At 32.9% G+C, this 22686-nt stretch overlaps 1 protein-coding gene across 2 annotated transcripts in view; it reads left to right on the top strand.

The window, feature by feature from the left end:
• The window catches only part of Aqr (aquarius intron-binding spliceosomal factor), a 112468-nt gene that overhangs the window by 73651 nt on the left and 16131 nt on the right, over nt 1–22686 (top strand). The window contains exons 21-31 of one of the 2 annotated variants that reach the window (XM_077799559.1): nt 1936–2079; nt 3049–3118; nt 3985–4095; nt 6274–6383; nt 8787–8922; nt 10783–10992; nt 12724–12861; nt 15171–15242; nt 16279–16466; nt 17128–17299; nt 20040–20210. In XM_077799559.1, coding sequence (XP_077655685.1) covers nt 1936–2079; nt 3049–3118; nt 3985–4095; nt 6274–6383; nt 8787–8922; nt 10783–10992; nt 12724–12861; nt 15171–15242; nt 16279–16466; nt 17128–17299; nt 20040–20210 — 1522 coding nt within the window. The remainder of the gene's footprint in view (nt 1–1935; nt 2080–3048; nt 3119–3984; nt 4096–6273; nt 6384–8786; nt 8923–10782; nt 10993–12723; nt 12862–15170; nt 15243–16278; nt 16467–17127; nt 17300–20039; nt 20211–22686) is intronic. The other variant, XM_077799560.1, reaches the window with a different exon arrangement.

Here is a 22686-nt window from a genome sequence, read left to right as displayed (position 1 = left end):
TTTGATTCTTTAGGATAAATACCAAGGAGTGACATAGTTGGTCATATGGTAGTTCCATTTCTAGTCTTTTGAGGAACCTTCATACTGATTTCCATAGTGATTGTACTTACACTCCAACCAACTGTATAAAAGTGTTTCTTTTTCTCCACATCCTATTGAGCATATATTATTGTTTGTATTCTTGATGACTGCCATTCTAATCGGAGTGAGATAAAATCTTAATGTATTTTTATTTGCTTTTCCCAGTTGCTAAAGATGTTGATTTTTTCATGTATTTGTGGCCATTTGAATTTTTTTTGATCAATGTCTGTTTTATTTGCCCATTTATTAATTAGATAATTTGTGTTTTTGATGTTAGGTTCTACTGAGTTCTTCATCTATTTTGAATATTAGTCCTCAGAAGAGTAGCTAGCAAAGACAAAATTTGAAACTTTTTTGAGTGTCATCTCAGTGTTTAAAAAATTTCATATTTGGGAGCATTTCAGATTTTGCATTTCATATTAGAGATACTCAACCTGTATTCAAAATATAGTTGTATTAAATGTTAAATTAGCTTTGGTTTTAAAGTTTGAGTAGAAAAATAGAATGAAGTACCTAGAGCACTTGGTTGCTGATCCCTGAATTCTTCATATGGATTAGAGGCAAAGGACTCAGATAATATGGGTGGTATTCCTGGGTTTGCTTACTTTCTTGTTTGTTTGTTTTTTTAATAATTTTTTTTAGTTGTTGATAGACCTTTATTTTATTTATTTTTTTATGTTGTGCTGAGTATCGAACCCAGTGCCTCACACATGACAGACAAGCACTCTACCACTGAGCCACAACCCCAGCCCTGGGCTTACTTTCTTAGTTGGACATTATAGTACACAGCTTTCAGTTGAATGTTAAATAAAATATAATAATCAAACATTTAAAAATATATCCTTTGTAACACTCAAACCTTGTCTATCGCCATACTTCCTAATTCTGTTAATGACAAAAGTTATTGTTCCAGTCACCATCTTAAAATCTCAGCATTATTTTTTTAAATGTTTACTTTAATAATTCCTGACCCATAGAGTAGCTTCTGCTATAGAGATAGTTTTTTCAAATGTCATTCCTTACTACTACATCTCTAGGCCCTCGGTCCTTGTGGTGGTGGTGGTGTCTTTCCTACCTCTCTCCACTTGAACTATTAAATGCCTCACTGCTAGAGCTACTCACTCCCTAACTAAGAAAGATGATTGCTCCTTTTGCTTAACAAATAAGGCTGACCCCCTTAGCTTCCTACTAATTCTTAGCAGTTTCTGGTACTATTTTTTAAGGTTTTGAAGAAAGATTGAAAAAATTGCATGTAGATAATTCATTTTTTTAGTTTAATTTTTGAAAGTTCATTGGACTTTCCTCCCTATGGAGAGTCACCTTCACCCCCAGGCTAAGAACCTCTGCCTAAAAAGCTAGATGTTCTAGAAGGGTCATAACTAGGCTAAAGATGCACATCTGTCCTTTACTTTTCTCTGTTTCACCCCACATTCCAGCAAAATTAGGCTGCTTGTACTTGACCTCCGCTGTTACTCCTTTCTTCCAGTAGTATCTTCCCTTTCCATTTTCAGATATCTAAATTCTTTGAGACTCAACTGCTTCCTGTCCCTTATTGTCTTTTCTGATTCAGTGAAGGATACGAATAAAACTCTTGTAGTGCATATGGCGTAAATATTTTCTGTTTCTTTGATCTCTCAAAATTGGATGACTTTTTCCTAATCTGAAGACTTATTTTTTAACATCGCATTTTAATGCTTATGAATTTACTTTTGTTCAGCTTATACAAATAATAAGCTCCCTTAAGCCAAAAATGTTTTTTACTCATCTGATTGTTCTCCATATAAGTCATGCACAAGATATGTACTTAATAAATCCTTTTTAATTATAAATCGAACAAAGGTTTTGGTCTTGTAGGATAACTTTTCCAGTAAGAAGTGGAAAGGGGAAGAAAAGGAAAGATGCAGATGAAGATGAAGACACTGAAGAGGCAAAAACCTTAATTGTTGAACCTCATGTTATTCCTAATAGGGGACCTTATCCTTATAACCAACCCAAACGGTAATTTTACTACTTATTCTAAGTATTGTAAATTCGCTGTTTCAGTTGGGTTACTGTTTTTATTTTAACTTAATTCATTCATTCTTTCATTCATTCAGTTTTCGCATTACTGGGGATTAAGGCCAGAGATGTTCTACCACTGCACTAACTTCCAAGCCCTTTTTATTTTTTTTTTACTTTGAGACAGGATCTCACTAAATTGCCAACATTGGCCCCAAACTTTCAATCCTCCTGCCTCAGTCTCCTGAGTTGCTGGGCTCACAGGCAGGCAGCACTAGACTGGGCTTTCTTATACTTTTAAAACCTTAAGATACTTTAGTTTCTGGACCCTCTTTCCTTTTATTTTGTTAACCAACTGAATAGCTCAGACATTTTAGGCTACTCTGTAATAATATTTCAGAAAGGAACATGTTCGGGTACTCTGAGAATGAAATGCTACTACACAGGGTTACCTTAATTTGAGTATAGAGTTCTTATTTTATGACTCTGTGTTACTTAGAGCAGTAGCCCTAGTGCAAGTGTCCCGTAACTAAAAAAGTGGCATAATATTAGGGAACAGCAACTTTTGCAGGACAAAACAGATCTGAAATGGACTAAATGTATCAAAAAGTAATTGCACACCTGTAATCCCTACAGAGAGGGAGGCTGAGACAGGAGGATCAAGAGTTCAAAGCCAGCCTCAGCAATGGCGAGGCGCTAAGCAACTCAGTGAGACCCTGACTCTAAATAAAATACAAAATAGAGCTGGTGATATGGCTTAGTGGTCAAGTGAGTGCCCCCGAGTTTAATCCTAGGTACCCCCTCAAAAAATTTTATTCTTTTACTTGGAGGTGGACTATGAAAATGTAAAGAGATTGACAGAACAAAGGAAATACAGAATAGACTTTTGGTCCTTGTTTTTCCAAATGTATACTAAATATCATCTACCTCTATTTCTAACCAACTTTTTATTGACCCTTTTATTTACAGTAATACTATTCAGTTCACTCATACACAGATAGAGGCTATCCGTGCTGGAATGCAGCCTGGGCTCACTATGGTAAGAGAATTACTATTACATATGTTGTTATCTGAATTTAGACCAGGTTTTTTTTGTGAGCACAAATTTTTAATGTATTCTTCATGTGGTTTCAAGGTTTTTTTTGTTTTTTGTTTTTTTTTGTAATTGGATACAACATCTTTATTTCACTTATTTTTGTATGTGGTGCTGAGGATGGAACCCAGGGTCTCCAATGTAGGGGGCGAGCACTCTACCTCTGAGCCACAACCCCAACCCCAACCCCAGCCCCAAGTGTTTTGTTTTTACTTTTTTAATTACTAAGATTCGTCTCTGGCCTAGGATATGATCTGTCTTGGTGACTATTCCTATGTACTTGAAATGAATGTATATTAAGTTCTTTTCTATCCTTACTGATTCTTTGTCTATTGAAACAGTAATTTCTGTTGATTACTGGGAGAAGAATATTGACATCTTCAACTATAATTGTGAATCTGTTTCTCCTTTCATTTCTGTTAATTTTTGCCTAATGTATTTTGAAGCTTTGTAGATGGGAACATACCTCAAGGCTGTTATGTCATCTTGGTGAATTGACCCTTGTATTATTATGTAATGTCTCTATCACTGGCAATTATCTTTGCTCTAAAGTCCACTTTGTCTGGTGATAATATGATCATGCATCTTTCTTTTGATTAGTGTTCATGTGATATTTCTTTTTCATCACTTATAAACCGCCTATTTTTTGTTTTCAGGTTTATTGACTCTTCAACTCTGCCCTATTATGATATTGAATCCATCCAATGAATTTTTAATTTGTTATTTAATCATTCAGTTCTAGTGTATGGTAATGTGATAATTTAGTATTTGATATATATATATTATGTATTCATCTTCTTCCCTTCTCCAAGGTTGTGGGCCCACCTGGTACAGGAAAAACAGATGTGGCAGTACAGATCATATCCAACATCTACCACAATTTCCCAGAGCAGAGAACTCTAATTGTTACTCATTCCAATCAGGTAAGTATGTGCAAGTGTATGTGTGTGCGCATTTGTATGTATGCATATGCACACTACTGCTTTTACTTCTTTGATTGAATTTATTTATCTCTTCAGTTTCTAACCCTTACCAGTAGCATTTTTCTTCAATTGGAAGAATGGGTATTTCTAAAAGATTAAGATCTACAATATATTTTTTTCTTAATTGTAGGTGAACACAATACCTTTATTTTATTTATTTATTTTTATGTGGTGCTAAGGATCAAACCCAGTGACTCACACATGCCAGACAAGCACTCTACCCCTGAGCCACAATCCCAGCCCAAGGCCTACAATATATTAATGCTAAATTGAATTTAAAATCTTTGTGAAGTGTACATGTTAATATCCTTATTACATTGAAGCCGTGTGTGTGCTCCTGGTCCTTCTGAAGCAGTCAGAAATGAGTAAGAACAAATTATACTTATTAACTCTGGAGCAAAATATAGATAGGCAATTCTGAGAATATTCTAAAATATACTGATTTTACATGGTCCTCTAATCCTTCAGAAATACTTAGTGGTGACTTCATTTGGCCCATCTTCAGAAGATTTGATCTACAAAGAAGTTCAAAGTTTGGGGAATGTCAATCTATTCATTTAATCTACAATTTGATTTATTTATTTTTAGCAATGCTCTCCAGTTCATTCACCCATGTTTTTATATGTAGTGTTTTCAAAGTCTATGAGTATTGTTGGCTTGTTGTACAGTATGGTGAATTTATGCAGGGGAGTTGTCTTGGGGAATTGATTTGGACTACATCTTGATAAAGGAAACAGAAAAATTATGGAAAGTACTTTCTTCCACTTAATAAAATATAGTCTGTTATAATTATACTTACCTGAATTCTTAGAATGAACAAATAATAAGTCATAAGTTTTTAGCATAGTATTTTTTACTATTTTGCCCTACCTTGATATGACTTTCTACAATGTCCTTTATTTATGATTGACATATAGCACAATCATAGAGAAGGTTAATTTGCAAAAATACCCAAAGAATTCATTGTTTTCTAAGGGCCTCTATTGATTATTTTTCCTTGAATTAATTTTTTTTTTTTTTGGTTAAGTCTTCATTTGCATGTGTATTTCAAGTAGTTTCTTCAATATCCTTCTGATTCACAATGGAATAGTTTTTCTGAGATCATAATTTTTTTTTTTTCACTCTAAATCTATGTGATTCCAGACTAAGGGAAGCAAGTAATGCCATCTATTCTGATGTTTTCTGTGGTCCTCAGTTTTGAATAGTTGAGTATCAAAAGTTAGGGTAGTGGGAAATTTTTCTGAAAATTTGCTTATCTCTTCAGTTTCTGAACTCACTGGAATATTGATAGTAAAGGATATCTGTATTTAAATTATGGAACTTGGATGTTTACGAGATTAGATGTTGACTTGATGGGGTAGGGTTGGAGTTGGATTTGTGATAAAGGAGAGATGTTCGAATGGGGCCAATTTTTAAATGATGTCTTTATTAGTGTATTTTTCTAGTCTGTGAAACTTTTGCCTTTCTGCAAAACTTTATAACTACAGAGGTTTAGATAATGAATATTAGGATTTGAAGAACTTCTAAATATGAATATTTCACAGGTAGAAAGAAGTGACTTCCAAATGGCTTTCATCAGATTAGTTTATGATAAATGAGCACTCTGCTTATTGTAAAGAGAAATTAAGACTTTCAGCTTAAGATTTGAATGATACATTTTACATTTCTCTATTGTAGTCTACCTATACACACTGCCTTCTCACTGTCCTTTTCCAGCTGTGAAAACTTTTTTGGTTCTCTGCAGCCTTGTAAATGCTGTGAGTGAAATGAAACTCAGTATGGTGAATTATTTTAGGACTTATTACAACTTGGAGGAAATAGCACTACTGAACCAATCCTTTCTCTTTTCAGAAATTAGAAGCTCAGTTTTCATGGGTGGATGGTTTTTATTGTTTCCAGTTATTCATTTGGCCAAGTGTACATATATGGCAATATCAGAAATCAATAAAAGTATTATTTTGTTTTAATTATAAATGGCCTAGTATAAGACCTTTTTCCTTCTGTTCAGATTGTGATCCTTATAATACTCTGTCATTCTAAATGTTAGTTTCTGTTATTTTTAAAGATATCTACTGAGTCTTTGAAACTGACCATCATCGTTTTTGCTTTATTCTCTAGGCCCTGAACCAGTTGTTTGAGAAAATCATGGCGTTAGACATTGATGAGCGCCACCTGCTACGTCTTGGTCATGGAGAAGAAGAGCTGGAGACAGAGAAAGATTTCAGCAGGTAAGCAAAAGGTGGTGAATTTTGAAACACTGTACCAAAGAATATTTAACTTTTTCTCCTCCTTTATTAAAGTCACACCAAGAGCAAAGAGCCACGAATGATCAAATGTAATTCTGAAATTTTTAGTATAACCCACTTAGACTATATATTGTTTATGCCATGTTTTCAGGTATACAGTGATTTCTGTGAAGAGGATTATCATGTTTATCTTTATAAAATTGTGAATTGCCATTTGTTTTCTATTTAGTGAAGTAATTTTTAATGTTGCCAGTTTAAAACTGTTCAACTCTAGATGATTCTTTTTTCATATTTCATCTTGACATTTAATTTACATTTTTTTAGGTACCAATTAAGAGGTTGATTTTTTTAGAGAAATGTAAATTAATAGTTTAGTGATAGTGTAAGTTTGGGGGCTTATTGCCAGTTTAGTGGTACTTAATGATTAATATTATATACTATAAGTTGACTAAAATTTTTCAGATTAAATTTCTACATGTTTTTCTTCATTTTCATTTTTTTTCTTCAAAGTTGTAACTCATTTATATGTTATTATTTATGACTCATACTTAAATTTATGTTTAAAGCACAATTTCAGATAATAATAGCTGAACATATTTAATATGTTGGCTATTGATCATACACATTAAAAGAGTACTATATTAATGCTTCATGTCTATTCTGAGTTCTTAATATTACAGAGATCACCAAATATTTAGCTCATAAAAAGTCAGTGTGTAACACAGTACAATATGCCATAAATCATCAGCTCTATTGCTGATATTTCCTGAAGTTTTCCATAGTATTTTCTCATGTTAAAGCTAACTTAAGAAAATGATTAGACTTTAAGATCTAATAATTGAGTTCAGTGAACATGAAGAAGCACAAGTTAAGCTCTGTGTCTTATTAGCATGTGTGTGCTTATACATTTGAGCATATTTTCTCTTTGTCATAATTAAAAAGAAAAATGATCGTTCTACAAAAAAAAGTAATATCACTTTTTCTAAAGAAAAAATATTTATAGGGGCAGTTACCTTTCATAATTATATTCTCTTAAAATAACTTTCTGTTAATCTTTTCTTAATAATCAGGCTATTTGAAGTTTTGTATTTTTCTTTTTTAAAAAACAATTTGTAGTCTCTTTTTTAAGTATACTTATAGAATAATTGTGCAGATAGTACAAAGAGTTTCACTGTATATTGGGTGTTGTTTTTTTTTTTTTTTTTTTTTTGGCACTGGTGATTAAACCCAGGGGCACTCAACTACTGAGCCACATCCCCATCCCTATTTTGTATTTTATTTAGAGACAGGGTCTCACTGAGTTGCTTATTACCCTGCTTTTGCTGGGCTGGCTTTGAACTCTGATCCTCCTGTCTCAGCCCCCCCCCCCCCCCCAGCAGCTGGGATTGCAGGCATGTGCCACCTCGCCCGGCTGTGTTTTGCTTTTTTTAAGTTTAATGTTGTGTCACAAGAATTAGGATTTTATTATTAGGTCTAAATACTCCTAATTTTTTTCTCATTACCAAAGTGTTTATTTTAGAAAAAAATTTAAACTATAGATAAGCAAACAGAAAAAGTTGCCTCTCACGATGTTTCTATCCTTCTAAGTGGAAAAATTCTTCAACTCATAGACCGTGTCTTATATCTTTTTTCTGCTCTTCATCATTCCTGGCTGCCTCAAAGATGAATTTCTGAATTATGGAGCATCTAGGAATATGACTTCTTCCTTTGCCTGTTCTTTAAATATGTGAATAACAATGATTAGACTGTTTCAGTCTTGTTTTAAGCATTGAAGAGTTAACGGGAGATACTTTGTCATTATGGAAAGAGTATATATCAACTTTGAGGTCTAATTTTGGTTCCACTACTTTGTTTCTTAACTCTCTTTGGACAGAATACTCCCCAAACATCTATATTCTTATTAATTCAGCAAATATTTAGGAAGCTGATAGGTTTGGGTGCCAAGCTATATGTTAGGATATGTAGATGATCAAATATATTTTCTAATTACTTCTTAAAGCTTTTGGAAGTAATCTAATCTCCCAACATGATAATGCAAAACAGTGCCATTCAAAGTTATTTATCTGTAAACTGTTAGTGGTCTAGCACCAGAATGCTCTGTACTCCCTTCCTTGTTGAAATTTTATTTGGGGCAGGGGAGAGATAGCTGAACTAATTGATTTACCCTCCACACAAATCCAAATCACACTGGACCTAGGTATACTTTACTTGGTATGAGGTAATCTACCACCTAAATAACTACCACCTAAATACAAATTGTTTTCTACTGTTTTTTCTCTTTGTCTGTTTATAGTTCTATTATTATTTTCTTTAATTTCTTGGACAGTTTCCTTCCAAGTCTCTTCATTATAGAGTTTTGTCTTTTTACCTAATTGAAATTTTTAGGTATGGAAGAGTTAATTATGTCTTGGCTCGAAGAATAGAACTTTTAGAAGAAGTCAAACGGCTACAGAAGAGTCTGGGCGTTCCAGGAGATGCCTCATATACCTGTGAAACCGCAGGTTATTTCTTCTTATATCAGGTAATATGTTAAAGGTTTTTAAATTATAATTAATTATAATATGGTCCCCAGTTGAAAATTGGAATGGATCCCTAATATTCTTCTTGAACGCTTATTTTGTTTTTCTTGAGTAGATTAAAATATGTGGTACTGCCAGAGCTATATTTATAAATGTTAAGTATTTGTATTTTTTATTATTTTCAGTTTTTCTTTGCTAAATAACTTTGGTTGATGACTCATTCAGTGGAAGGCCAGTGTTGGCAAGCTTTAAATTTTTTCTTTCTTGCCTTTACAAAGTTTCACGCCTCTCTCTCTCCTCCCTCCCTTTTCCCCCCTCTTATTACTATAGAAATCTAACTACATTTTCTAGCCTCCCAGTGGTAACAAAGTACAGTTCTATAATTTTATTATCTCATTAATCAACTAATGAAGGAAAACATATTTTTCTTTCAAATCTCCCAAAATAAATTATGTCATAGAACTAATTACACAATGGGACTGTAAATTAAAATTTCTGTTGACTTCAGTTTAATGGAATGCTATTACTTTTATCAAGGTTAATATTTTTTGAGTATAAAAACCAGTGAGAAATAGTCAAATAAGATAAATAAAAATAAATTTTATTAATTGGGTTGCTAATAATTCTAAATGTATTGATAATCTAATAATGAATATTTTATATGTAATTTATTTATTCTCTTTATACTAATACATTTTAGATACAAATCATAACATTGAAATATGAAAGAATGGGCACATGCTCATTCTGAGGAGATGGACAAGCCAGTTGATGCATTCAAAATGAGCAGATTTCATGGTTTCTTGAAAAGCAAGGAAAACATGCACTGTTTTGCAAAGAGGTTTACACTAGACTTAGACTGTTTAGAATTTTGAAGAATGGAAAAAAGATCATGCTTAAATGCCTATTTGATAGGGAAAAAATCACTTGTCTCTCAGTAAAAACTACTTTTAAAAATAGAAATAATGGGGGCTGGGGTTGTGGCTCAGTGATAGAGCGCTCGCCTAGCATGCATGAGGCACTAGGTTCGATCCTCAGCACCACATAAAAATAAAAAATAAAGATATTGTGTCCACCTAAAACTAAAAAATAAATATTTTTTTTTAAATAGAAATAATGTATAAATTTTGAAAAGGTGAACTTGAAGTTTCACAGTGTAGATCAACAGTTTGCAGCATAAAAGAATTATATCAGGATAGCTTTTCAGCTTTTCACAGGGTCAATTTCTAAGCCCTGTCCTAAAAGCATTCAATAGGGATGGGAATTGTGTTTTTGGGGTTTTTTTTTGTTTTTTTTTGTTTTTTTTTTTTTTTTAGCTCCTCAGATATTCTGCATAAGGACTACACTTTGAGAAACACTAAAATTATAACAGAAAAAGACCTGGGAGAATTATAAAAATTGAAGTTAAGTAGAAACTGGCTGGTAGGTGCATAGCTGACATTGTACAAGGATGTAATTGAACTGTATCACATAAGTCATAAAGTGTGCTTTCAAATATATACTCAATCTGAAGTTCTTTATAAATGTTCTAAAGAGATTTGGGGAAAAAATATAAAGGTTTAAGAGAGAGTATACCTGCCCTCCGTTCTTCTCCTGTCCTCAAGTCCTGAAATGACTTTGAATTTCTTTCCAGTTTCTACATTTTTTATTAAAGATCCTTTTTATCTCCTCAAATTCTAAGGTTACTTTTTTTGAAAGAAGAGTAATCTATCAGTGAGTTGGAGGAGAAATAGTTATATTGGGCCAAAGACTGCATTTATTCCCTTTATCCTAGCAGATCTTATTTTTACTAGATTTATTTTTAGTTTTATCATTTAAAACATATTCCTTGCAAAATAAATCTCAAGTCCTTTTTCCTACAGGTAATGTCTCGTTGGGAAGAATATATCAGTAAAGTGAAAAATAAAGGTAGTACATTACCAGATGTTATGGAAATCTCCACTTTCTTCCCTTTCCATGAATATTTTGCAAATGCTCCTCAACCCATTTTTAAAGGCAGATCTTATGAAGAAGATATGGAAATTGCTGAAGGATGTTTCAGACATATTAAGAAAATCTTTACTCAGCTTGAGGTAAAGATTTTAATTTTCCTTTAAAGATTCTTAATTTTGTTAGTGTTTTGTTTAATGAAGTAAATGTGGAATATTCAGATGTTACAAGTCAGATTGTTACTTTTAAGTAAAATTATTAAAAACACATAATTTTGTTCAATAAATAAGCAAAAATTAAGATGAATCGTATCCTCATTATTCTGGTTTTTTTGGTATAAAGATATTAGTTCTTAAGAAAGAAATGCTTTCACCAATACCCCCACATCCCTCCACACCCCCACACCCCACCCCACCCCACCCCCATTTTGGTGTTGGAGATTGAACCCAGGGCCTCAACACGTTCAAGGCAAGCAGTTGAGCTACACCCTCAGCCCCAACAATAGTTCTTTGAGAATTTGAGACTACCACATGGCCATTCTTAGTTTCTCATACCTCTTGATCAATAGGCAAAAAGTGAGATTTCAGTGTTAGCTGGTATTAAAATGAAATAAGAATCATCAATACACAGAAGAAACAGAGAAGAGTACATCTAGAACCCAGGGTCCCCTGGAATGTCTTTCTATAGCAACATCATTGGAAAAAGACAGCAATTATATAAAATATGTTGGGCTGGGGATGTGGCTCAAGCGGTAGCGTGTTCTCCTGGCATGTGCGGGGCGCTGGGTTCGATCCTCAGCACCACATAAAAATAAAATAAAGATACTGTGTCCACCGAAAACTAAAAAATAGATATTAAAAAACAATTCTCTCTCTCTTTAAAAAAAATGTTAATAATTAAAATTTTAAACCTGCAAAGTGGTGTTTTATTTTATTTATGATTCAGTAAACACAAAGTCAAAGTGAAGAACATACTCAATTCATAACAGTAGCTGCCTTAAGAAGGAGTGGGAAGACTGGTACCTTACCTGTATCAGTAATGTTTAAATTATTAAAGAAATAAGGTAAAAATATTAAAACAGTTTGATAAAGTATGGGTAACTTGATATTGGGTACTCTGCCTGGGCCTGTTTGCTCTTCGCACCCTCTATTTCTGTCTTCAACCTCTACCATGGTTGAGGGTCAGGCTGATCTTTGTAGGTTTCATGTCCCAGCTGCCTATGTCAACTGACTTAAGACTGTTTAGCCACATCCTGAGAGATGGGGCAGGAGTTTAGAAAAGGGAGAAGCCAAGGTATTTTTTTCTTCAGTTACCTCTGCCTCCATGACTGCTGGATTGGCCCATTGTGGTGCCCACTTATTTTGTGACCCTAGTCGCTGAGCTCTGCTCACACCACTTTTTTACCTTTTATCCTCCCTAGGCTAGAAGTGGCGGGGACTTCTTGCTCTTCTCAGTCTCTGGGTTATTTTATTCCCTTGATGGCTTTTCAGCTCATTTGTCATCTGTATAATTAGTTTATTGCTTCAATTCCTTTCATTGTAAATACTTGAAGTAGTTTATTTGTAAGAGGAACCTTGAATAATGCAGGTACAATGATAATTGTTATTTTATTCAGTTTTCTTGTTTATATTGTAAATATTTTACTTTATGCATACACACACATAAATCAGTCCAGTTGTAGCTTGATTGTCAGCTATTATTTGAACTCAATTGGTACATAAATAATAAGAAACAGAATTATGATTCATTAGTCTTAGTTTATGAGATATTCATATTAATTTCTGAAGAATCGACTGATTGACTGGATTCTTTAGTTTTATGCATAGCCTGTTTGTTACCCTAAAGTAATCTTTCACTCATCCCCTCTCTTGTAGGAATTCAGAGCCTCTGAACTGCTCCGCAGTGGACTGGACAGATCTAAATACCTGTTAGTAAAGGAAGCCAAAATCATTGCTATGACCTGTACTCATGCTGCCTTAAAACGACATGACTTGGTAAAGTTAGGTTTCAAGGTAAAGATTTACATTTAGTTCCTTACTTCATCATCTACTCAATTGTTAGTTTTTTGGGTTTTTTTCCCTTGGATATTGGCTCATTTCTATGAAAGTTCTCATTTATAGTTTCTTTAAAATGTCTCTTTTAATGTGAATGATAATATCCCATGTTTATATGATTAGTGAACTTAAATCTAATTTTTCTAAGTCTGGTTTTTAGTATTTTGTCTACTAATTAGCGTAATCATATGGTTGCTTAACCAGATTCTCATACTTATTAAAAGTTTGTTTTATTTTTGTGGGGTTTTTTGTACTGGGGATTGAACACCCAGGGGCACTTAACCACTGGTGTATCCTCAGCCCTTTTTATGTTTTATTTAGAGCTAGGGCCTCACTAAGTTGTTTAGACTGGCTTTGAAATTGTGATCTTCCTAACTCAGTCTTCTAAGCTGCTGGGTTTACAGGCCTGTGCCACATTGCCTGGCAAGATTTTTTTATTTTTTATTTTTTTGAAATATTTATGTTTTATTATATTTGTGTTTTTATTATTATTATTATATCCCATCTGATTCAAATGTATGATGTCAAGGTCATTGTACTGTCATGTGTAACTAATAAATAAAAAAAAAAAAAGAAAGAAATGGGTTTATGTTTTAGTTGTAGATGGACACAATACCTTTATTTTATTTGTTTTTATGTGGTACTGAGGATTGAACTCAGGGCCTCACACTTGCTAGGCAAGTGCTCTACTGTTGAGCCACAACCCCAACCCCAAGACCTTATTTTTGAAAAATCTCCAAACAGAACTAAAAGCTCTAAGTATAACATGTTATAGTGTTTGTTAGTTGCAACACATTTATATACTTACATTATTCAAATACTGAATATATATCTAATCCAGTTATTTGTTGATTCCATAAATAAAAAGCTTTCCATATGAGGATAGGGAATACTCTTATAATAGACTGTAAAATAAAATATTAAAAATGATTATGTGACAAAGACAAAAGGACAGCATGATAGCTTGTTAACCTGTGACTGAATTGAAGTACAGTGTAATGATGGAGCCAAAAATTTGAATTTGCAGACTCTTTATGACTTTGATAGTGATATTTACCTAAACTCCAATTTAATACAAATCATTTAACTTTCCTGCAATTTGTTTGTTGAAAATAGGTTTGTGTACTGGTTTGAACCAAAGTTAGTCGTTCATTTGTTTATGAAAGGGACGATTTTAAGATATATGATCTCATTGAAAGATAGTGCTAAATAAATTCAAGGTGATAGAATTGTTGTTATCTGGAGGAGAGGTTCTTCAGTGCAAGGTAGGACAAATATGACAATTTATTAAAAAGTAGTGTGGACTTACCCCAGGGGTGTGAAGTTACCCTTTTGCAAGTTATTAGTGAGAAGTTTTCACCTGAATATTTTGTTCTTGAGACTGACATATAAAACGTAATTTGAATTTGACATTAAATTATATTAGTTAAATAACAAGGAGAAATTATGCAACCATAACTAGCATTTTATTCTTTGATGCAGTTTTTCACAAATTTCCAAATTTGTGAAATCAAATTTTCATTAATTCTGTTATATATCTAAAAATGTTTAGCATGAGTGATGATAGATTTTTAAAAATATTTTTAATACTGGATATATTTTTTCAAACTTCAGAGTTTAAAAACCTTTGTAGATCTGTTTAACATAAAATAGGCAGCCCTCTACTCCCTTGCGTTGGCCATAAGGCTTTTTTTTTTCCCCTGACACAATGTGAAAGATTTGAAACCAGAAGGGGATATGATCCTGTGACTGTTTGTTAGTGGCTTAAGGGAAGCAAGACAAGAAGGGAAAGGACAAATGTGTTGGCCTGGACTATAATGGTAGTTTTGGTAGAAATAGAGGAAAGTAAAATAGATTTTAGAGGCAGTTTTGAAGGTAAAATTGACACACTTTGGTGATGGATGGAATGCCTAGGTTTGAAACAGAAATGGATTGTTATGATCAGTGTAGGATTCATAAGGGGAAAAAAATTACCCCAAAATACTATCTAGGGTAAGAATACCAATAGGAATGACATCATATATACTATAAATCAATTCTTGGATTATGTAGAATGTGAAGAACTAAACTGAACTAAATAGATACTGCAATCCAGGAAGTGATGTGCAAGATCTCCTCAATGTAAATATATTTGGGAGGAGGGCGTCTTTCCTGAGGTTAGAGATGTGATCTGAAATTCTTATGTTTTTGGTGATTGCTGTGGTTATGGTGGTAGTTGTTTGGCTTTTGAGCTATTTTTTCAACAAATTTTTCTTTTCCTTTTTTAGTATGACAACATTTTAATGGAAGAGGCTGCTCAAATTCTGGAGATAGAAACTTTTATACCTCTTCTCCTACAGGTAAGAAATTAAGAATTCTTGGGGACAACATCTAAAAGCTGTATAGTTTAGAAGTACTCGTTTTCACAATTTTCTATTCTCTTTAACTTCATTTTGTTTGCCATTCTATTTTAAGTTTGCAAGTTTCCTTTAATCTATTTATAGGCCATTTAGTAATTTGTTTTGCTTTTGGGAATACTATTCTAAAAATTCATGGTTTATATCTACATAGTAGCTTTGAAAAGACAGTAATTTTAATTAAGGAACTGTTGTTATGCATTTTGAGGGGAAGATGAGTTATATTTTTCATATCTTTTGTTGGAGTTTTTCTGTCTGGAATTGTTTCTGATGTTTACTGAGTACATTGGTTTATTTTATGGCTGTGTTTTTGAGGTAAATGGTGGTATATCAAGAATTTTCTTACTGTACAATATTATTTACTATTGAAGCATTAAAAACAATGTGGAATTCTCTGGGTAGTTTAGAGTAGTTATATTTTTAATTGAGTTACAAAATGTTTTATAAGCCAAGCTATCTGGAGCTTGGAATGTGTTTTATTCAACAGTGTATGTTTCAAGGAATAAGGAAGCATGTAAGGTAGGAAATTATAGTAGTAGTGGAAGAAATTAGACAAGGTACAGTTTTTATCATATTAAGTTCAAAGCAGGTCCTTTGCACAATTGTAAAACAAGGTGTTTACTTTGACATTTATCCATTTCTCCTCGGGGCTTCTCTTTTTTTTCTTCCAAAAGTTGACCTAAGCCTTGAAGACTTTTTTAGATTACCATAACTGTTAAGGTAGGGTAATTCCATTGCTTCCTCAATTCTTCCACTTCCCTTTGCCCACTGTCAGCCAAGAGCAATGGCACCCATACCTGATTCGTATGTTATTCTACAAATTTGCCAGACTTTTCTCTGTGTGGATCTATCTAGTACAGGTCAATAATTTAAGTTAATAATGCCATTTGATGAAGAAAAGTCTTTTGCACGATAATTTGGAGACTAGCTAATGCACTAAAGTGTAGTATTTTACTATTTTTCTACCTTTAATTTCTAGAATCCTCAGGATGGGTTTAGCCGACTGAAACGATGGATCATGATTGGTGATCATCACCAGTTACCTCCAGTAATTAAGAACATGGCCTTTCAGAAGTATTCAAACATGGAGCAGTCTCTGTTTACTCGCTTTGTCCGTGTTGGTGTTCCTACTGTGGACCTCGATGCTCAAGGGAGAGCCAGAGCAAGGTAAAGGTGACAGAGAGAAAAAACATTTCTCTGCAAGACATCAGCTCCATTATCCAAGTATTTGTAAACATGTCTTATAAAAGATTTTAGCTTTCCTATTATCCAGGAACTTGCCAATTGCAAATGTGAAAGCGCCTTTGTTGCCTTTTCCACAAAAGCTGTGAATTGACCAAATAAGTTATTGTCTTCATTATATTGAGATTAACTTAAGTGTCTTATAATCTAAAGACTTCACTTGTTCCTTTCCCCTTTTTCATGTCCCCCAGAGATAGAGTTAGTATAATTTTGAAACCTAAAGCAAAAGTATACAAGAGTAGAATACAATTCTCACTTCGTAGAGTACCAGCCCCATCTTATAGTTATTTACTTCCAATGTACTCAGTTTACAGGTTCTTCCCTGATTTTTTAATTGATGGCATAACAATAGCAGTTACCTCAGAGAGTGCAATAGAGCTACCATTTTTGTAATGTTTTCAGTCTCTTGACTGTTAGTTACTTGAAGAGACTAAGGATGAAAAGCAATTATTGCTAAAAAGATGAGAAAAAAATGGGTAACATGAAAATTAAAGCACAGCTCCTTATAAACCTCCTATGTGTATTAGAAGGGATTTCATGTTGCTAATCTTTCTTGTTTGGGGTGGGGGGATTTCTCTTTGAAAAGCTTGTGCAACCTCTACAACTGGCGATACAAGAATCTAGGAAACTTACCCCATGTGCAGCTCTTGCCAGAGTTCAGCACAGCAAATGCTGGCTTACTGTATGACTTCCAGCTCATTAATGTTGAAGATTTTCAGGGAGTAGGAGAATCAGAACCTAATCCTTACTTTTATCAGGTAAGAAAAGATGTAACACTTTAAAAAAAAAAAAAATATATATATATATATATATTATTTATTAGTTGTAGTTGGACACAATACCTCTATTTTATTTACTTATATTTATGTGGTGCTAAGTATCAAACCCAGGGCCTTGGGCATGCTAGGTGAGCGCTCTACCACTGAGCCACAACCCCAGCCCAAGATGTGACACTTTTAAGTTCATTTTGCATTTGCCTGGTTGAAATACTACCTAATTGAGTGATGCTGAACCATTTGACTAGCTTCTGACAAAAGGAAAGTTTAGAGCCCTACCTTATAACACAAAAGCCATTCATTTTCAGATGAATTAAAGGCACATCCAACATACTAAAAACTACTAAAAGTTAATATATAATATAAGAAAGAGCTTTCTAAGCTTCTTAACCAAAGCAAAAATTACAAAAGAAAAATATTGATTGATTTAAGAGAAAATTTAACATTTGCAAATAATAGGTTGAATTCTGCATATGTATAACTTGGTCAATTTTTAAAAATTAATCCCCTACCAGAAAAATACAATGATAAGAATATTCATATCACAAAAAGTTAATAGGTTTATAACAATTATCATTCACTGGATCAGGCAATACTCAGTGTTGAAGTTGTTTTGGGGGAATTCTCAAACAATGCTAGTAGGAAAACAATTTGTAAACAGATGTTGGATTCTCACTTATAGAAATTTATCCTAAGCAAATATTTGAACATCTTTGCAAAGATTTATATACTAAAATATTCATCACTGCTAAGTATTTTGGAAGTGAGAAACAGTTCAAATATCTACTAGTACGGATTAAATTATTACATATCCATTAGAAATACTGAATAGCCACTAAAATAATAACATTATAAATTTGTTTATTGACAGGAAAAATATTTATAATTAAAAATGTAAGTTGCTAAGCATATCTGTAGTGTCTCACTTGATTTATAAAATGAAACAGCAAAATATATATAGAAATATGTACAGATAACCTATACAAAAAAGATCTGACAGCATATGCACCAAAAAATAACAATCCCTGAGGGGTTATTTTAAATTTTTCTTTTTGCTTTTTCCTAACAGCAATATATTCATTATGTATTACTATATAAATTAGATACCTTGAGTTATATATGAAAAAGCATCATGTATTATTGACTTAAATGTGTATATATCTGTATATATACATATATAGATAGATACATACATACATACATACATAAAAAATATGGATGTAACTCATGAAAATTCTTTTATCCCACCAAATATTTGCTTGTATTAAATTAGGTTACTATATGTGTATATTTATAGCCTGGGAACACATGTGACCTTTAAGTGATAACTTTAAAAAATACTAGAACCTAAGTAAAATTGGTAATATGTTTCATAATTAGCCACCTTTGGGGATGATTAAGGATTCTGTCAATATTCTAATTGATGTTTTTATTATGTAATGGTTTTGGGAATTTTCCATTGAGTCAGTTTTGTTACCTAAGCTACACTGTAGTATTGACCTGGAACATTATCATCCTGTTTGGTTCTCTGTTTGGTTCTCTTATTGATTAGTTCTAATTCTGGATGAGTTTTCAGTATTTCAAGAAATAAATGTATTTTAAAATGATGATGTATATTTTACTTTTAAATATATTTCTGAACAGTTGAAAACATTATCCCCCCCCAAATAAGAAGACTTTGCATTTAAGCAATATATTTGAAATAGTTGTATCTAAAAGGGAAAGGATGGACAAATGAATAAAAGTTACTAATTTGAAGGGGTCTTAATATATTTTTTCCAAGTCCTAAAGTGTTTGTTAAAATATAATTCAAATTGTTTTATTGTTAATACGTTATGTCTGATCTTTGGGCAGGGTACCAAGTTGAGCAGTGCTTATTTTTTGCATGAATAAAGAAATGAACTCTTTTTATTGAGAACTCTCCACATGTATCTTGCCAAAGATACTCAAATCCTGTAGACTGAATTTTAGCCCAAACTTTTACTATGGTCATTTCCACGATTACCAATTTGTTCCTGTGTCTATGTTAGAACCGATACTTAGATAAATGTATTTTGCTACCAGTATGGAAAATGGAAAGATTTTATACTGTGTCATGTGGCTGCTTTTCTCTCCCATCTACCAAAAGACTAGAAAATTTAAATGAAAGAGATAACTCAGGCTGTGTGTCACCAAGAACCAGAATATAAATGATATTCTGAAGGTCTTCCAGTAATTTTCCCATTGCCTTTGCCTAAAATCCATCTTCTTTGTTTCTTAATGTTCATGTTGTGTTCTCATTTTGCTTTCTTCTTTCTTCTAGTACTTTGAATTTAGTAAACTGGACTAAATAGCTTTGTGTATGATTCTTCACCTTGAAGTTAGACTGGATTTGTACTAGATTCCTGGATAAGTTACTTTGTTCCTTTATATTAAAATTTCTTTTTATAGCTACAATTTCAGTATATTGTATAACAGTGTGATTGTTGTGGTTCCAAGAATATCAGGCCTTCAAGTTGGTGACTTTTGTATTATGACTATGCCATGTATTATACATATGTTCCAAATATCAAAATTTTTATCAGTATTAACCTAGAATAAAATTACCCCTCAATTTTACCAAAGTGTTCACTTGTCTAGGTTATTTGCTTCACTTTTCTTGAGGCTACTAGATAAGCCATTTTCTCTATAAAATTGAAACAAAAAGAAATAAATGGACAATCTGATTATGTTTGCATTACAGAATCTTGGAGAGGCAGAATATGTAGTAGCACTTTTTATGTATATGTGCTTACTTGGTTATCCTGCGGACAGGATCAGTATTCTAACAACTTATAATGGCCAAAAGCATCTTATTCGTGACATCATCAATAGACGATGTGGGAATAATCCATTGATTGGAAGGCCAAATAAGGTAATTTTATGACTATAGTATGTTCTGTTATTCATCATTTTGGCAAGATGGAGTGGCTTATATTTATTATGAGTTACTTATACTGCTCCACCTTGCCTCTTAGCTGTCTTCTATTAAGATATGTGAGAAAATGAAATAATAGGAATTATAAATAATTCTGTAGCAATTCTGACAGTTTTACTGCTTTGCTGTGAACTTATATCTCAACTACTAGATTGAGATTTTTGTTGATATTAATCAGAGATGTTTCTAAAATATTTAATTGGTAAAATGGTAGATAACAAAATTTCATTGTAATTTAGGTACTATTACAGAAATATGAACTGAAGCATTTTTTTGTCTTGCAATGAGATAATTTCAGCAGCTTCTTAGTGTGTACATAGGGGGCTAAGGGTTGTCTTGGAGGATAAAGGAAGTTTGTAAAGTACATTCAAACCTAAGGATTTTTTACAAATTTTTAATGTAATGAAAAATGATAAACAATATCAAAAGTAAATATGATTGATTTTATTAATGAAGGGTTGAATAAATTAGAATAATAAAATATAAATGTAACATTACTGATTATTGTGACTGTGGTAAGAAACATGGCTATGTAAAAGCTATTTAACTTTTTCTTGGAAATCACCCAAAATAACAGGAAAATGGGAGGAAGAGGGGGCAAATTTCATTTTTAGTGAGATTACATTTTTAGTGAGATTACACAGATCAGGTGGCTTGACTAAGATCAGGAAGAAAATATAGGAGGAAAAGAATTCTGTGGACTATTATTCAAGTGCCAGCAAAAACACATTCTGAAGATGAGAAGCATACTTTGAAGGATTAAGTCACACTCTTGCTTTTCAAATGCAGATGTGGGATTGGTTCAAAGAAACCTGCAGGTGAGCTATATTTACAGAATGTAGACTCTGCTGTAGCCAGGAAAAGAAGGCCTTTTTTTGTGAAAATTATCCATCCTTTAGAAAACAGCCCCTTGCTCACCCTTAGCTAATTTAAGAAACCCACTTACTTATTCAGTGATGAATTGTGAGAGGAAGTAGCACAAGCTCAATTTATATAGGGAAAAAAAAGAGTAAAGGAATATTAAAACCTAGACAAGATAGGCTGGGAGCAGTAGTGCACACCTGTATCCCAGCTACTTGGGAGGCTGAGCCAGTAGGCTCTCTTGAGGCAAGGCATTTGAGGCCAGCCTGGGTAACAGTGAGACCCTATCTGGAAAAAAAGGCATGAATTTTAAAGTACTTATTAAAGTAACCATCCCATAAAGAAAGGCTACAAAATAAAGAAATCCAATAATTCAGGAAGAAATTAAATGTGAGGTATAAGAAAATAAAACCAGAGTAATTAAAAACAAAATCAATAGCAATACAAAAGAATATACTACAGAGTACTCTAAAAGGAATATAGAGAGTGAAAAAGAAAAATTGATAACTTTGAAGTATAGAGAGTTTAGAAATACAAAGACCTGAGAAGATGGAAAGATCTCCCATGTTCTTGGATAGACAGAATTAATATTGTCAAAATTGTCAAAATGGCTTTACTACCAAAAGCGTTAACAGATTTAATGCAATTCCTATCAAAATCCCAATGACATTCTTCAGACAACTAGAAAAAGCAATTGTGAAGTTCATTTGGAAAAATAAGAGACCCAGAATAACCAAAACAATCCTTAGCAAGAAGAGTGAAGCGGGAGGCATCACAATATCAGATCTTGAACTACTACAGAGCTATAGTAACAAAAATGGCATGGTATTGGCACCAAAATAAGCATGTAGACCAATGGCACAGAATAGAAGACACAGAAACAAACCCACATAAATACAGTTATGTCTTACTAGACAAGGGTACAAAAAACAAACGTTGGAGAAAAGATAGGCTATTCAACAAATGATGCTGGGAAAACTGGAGATCCATATGTAGCAAAATGAAATTAAACCCATTTCATCCTGCACAAAACTCAAAGTGAATCAAAGACTTAGGCACTAGAACAGAGAGCTTGTGCCTAGTAGATGATAAAGTAGGCCCAAATCTTTATCATGTTGGCCTAGGATCTGACTTCCTTAACAAGACGCTTAAAGTGCAGAAGCAAAATCAATAATCAATAAATGGGATGGATTGAAACTGAAGAGCTTCTTCTCAGCAAAGAAAATAATCAACAACGTGAAGAGAGAGCCTATAGAATGGGAGAAAATCCTTACCACATACACCTAGATACAGCATTAATCTCCAGGATATATAAAGAACTCAAAAAACTTACTGCCAAAAAAACCAGATAACCCAATCAATAAATGGCTAAGGAACTGAACACACATTTCACAGAAGAAGAAATATAACCAATCAACAAATATATGAAAAAAATGTTCAATATCTCTAGCAATTAGAGAAATGCAAATCAAAACTACTCTAAGATTTCATCTCACTCCAGTCAGAATGACAATCATCAAGAATATAGGCAACAATAAGTGTTGGTGATGAT

This window comes from Urocitellus parryii, chromosome 6 (genome assembly GCF_045843805.1).
Source record: "Urocitellus parryii isolate mUroPar1 chromosome 6, mUroPar1.hap1, whole genome shotgun sequence".
Lineage (NCBI taxonomy): Eukaryota > Metazoa > Chordata > Mammalia > Rodentia > Sciuridae > Urocitellus > Urocitellus parryii.
Note: the sequence above shows the minus strand (reverse complement) of the source record. Positions and strands in the feature narration are given on the sequence as shown.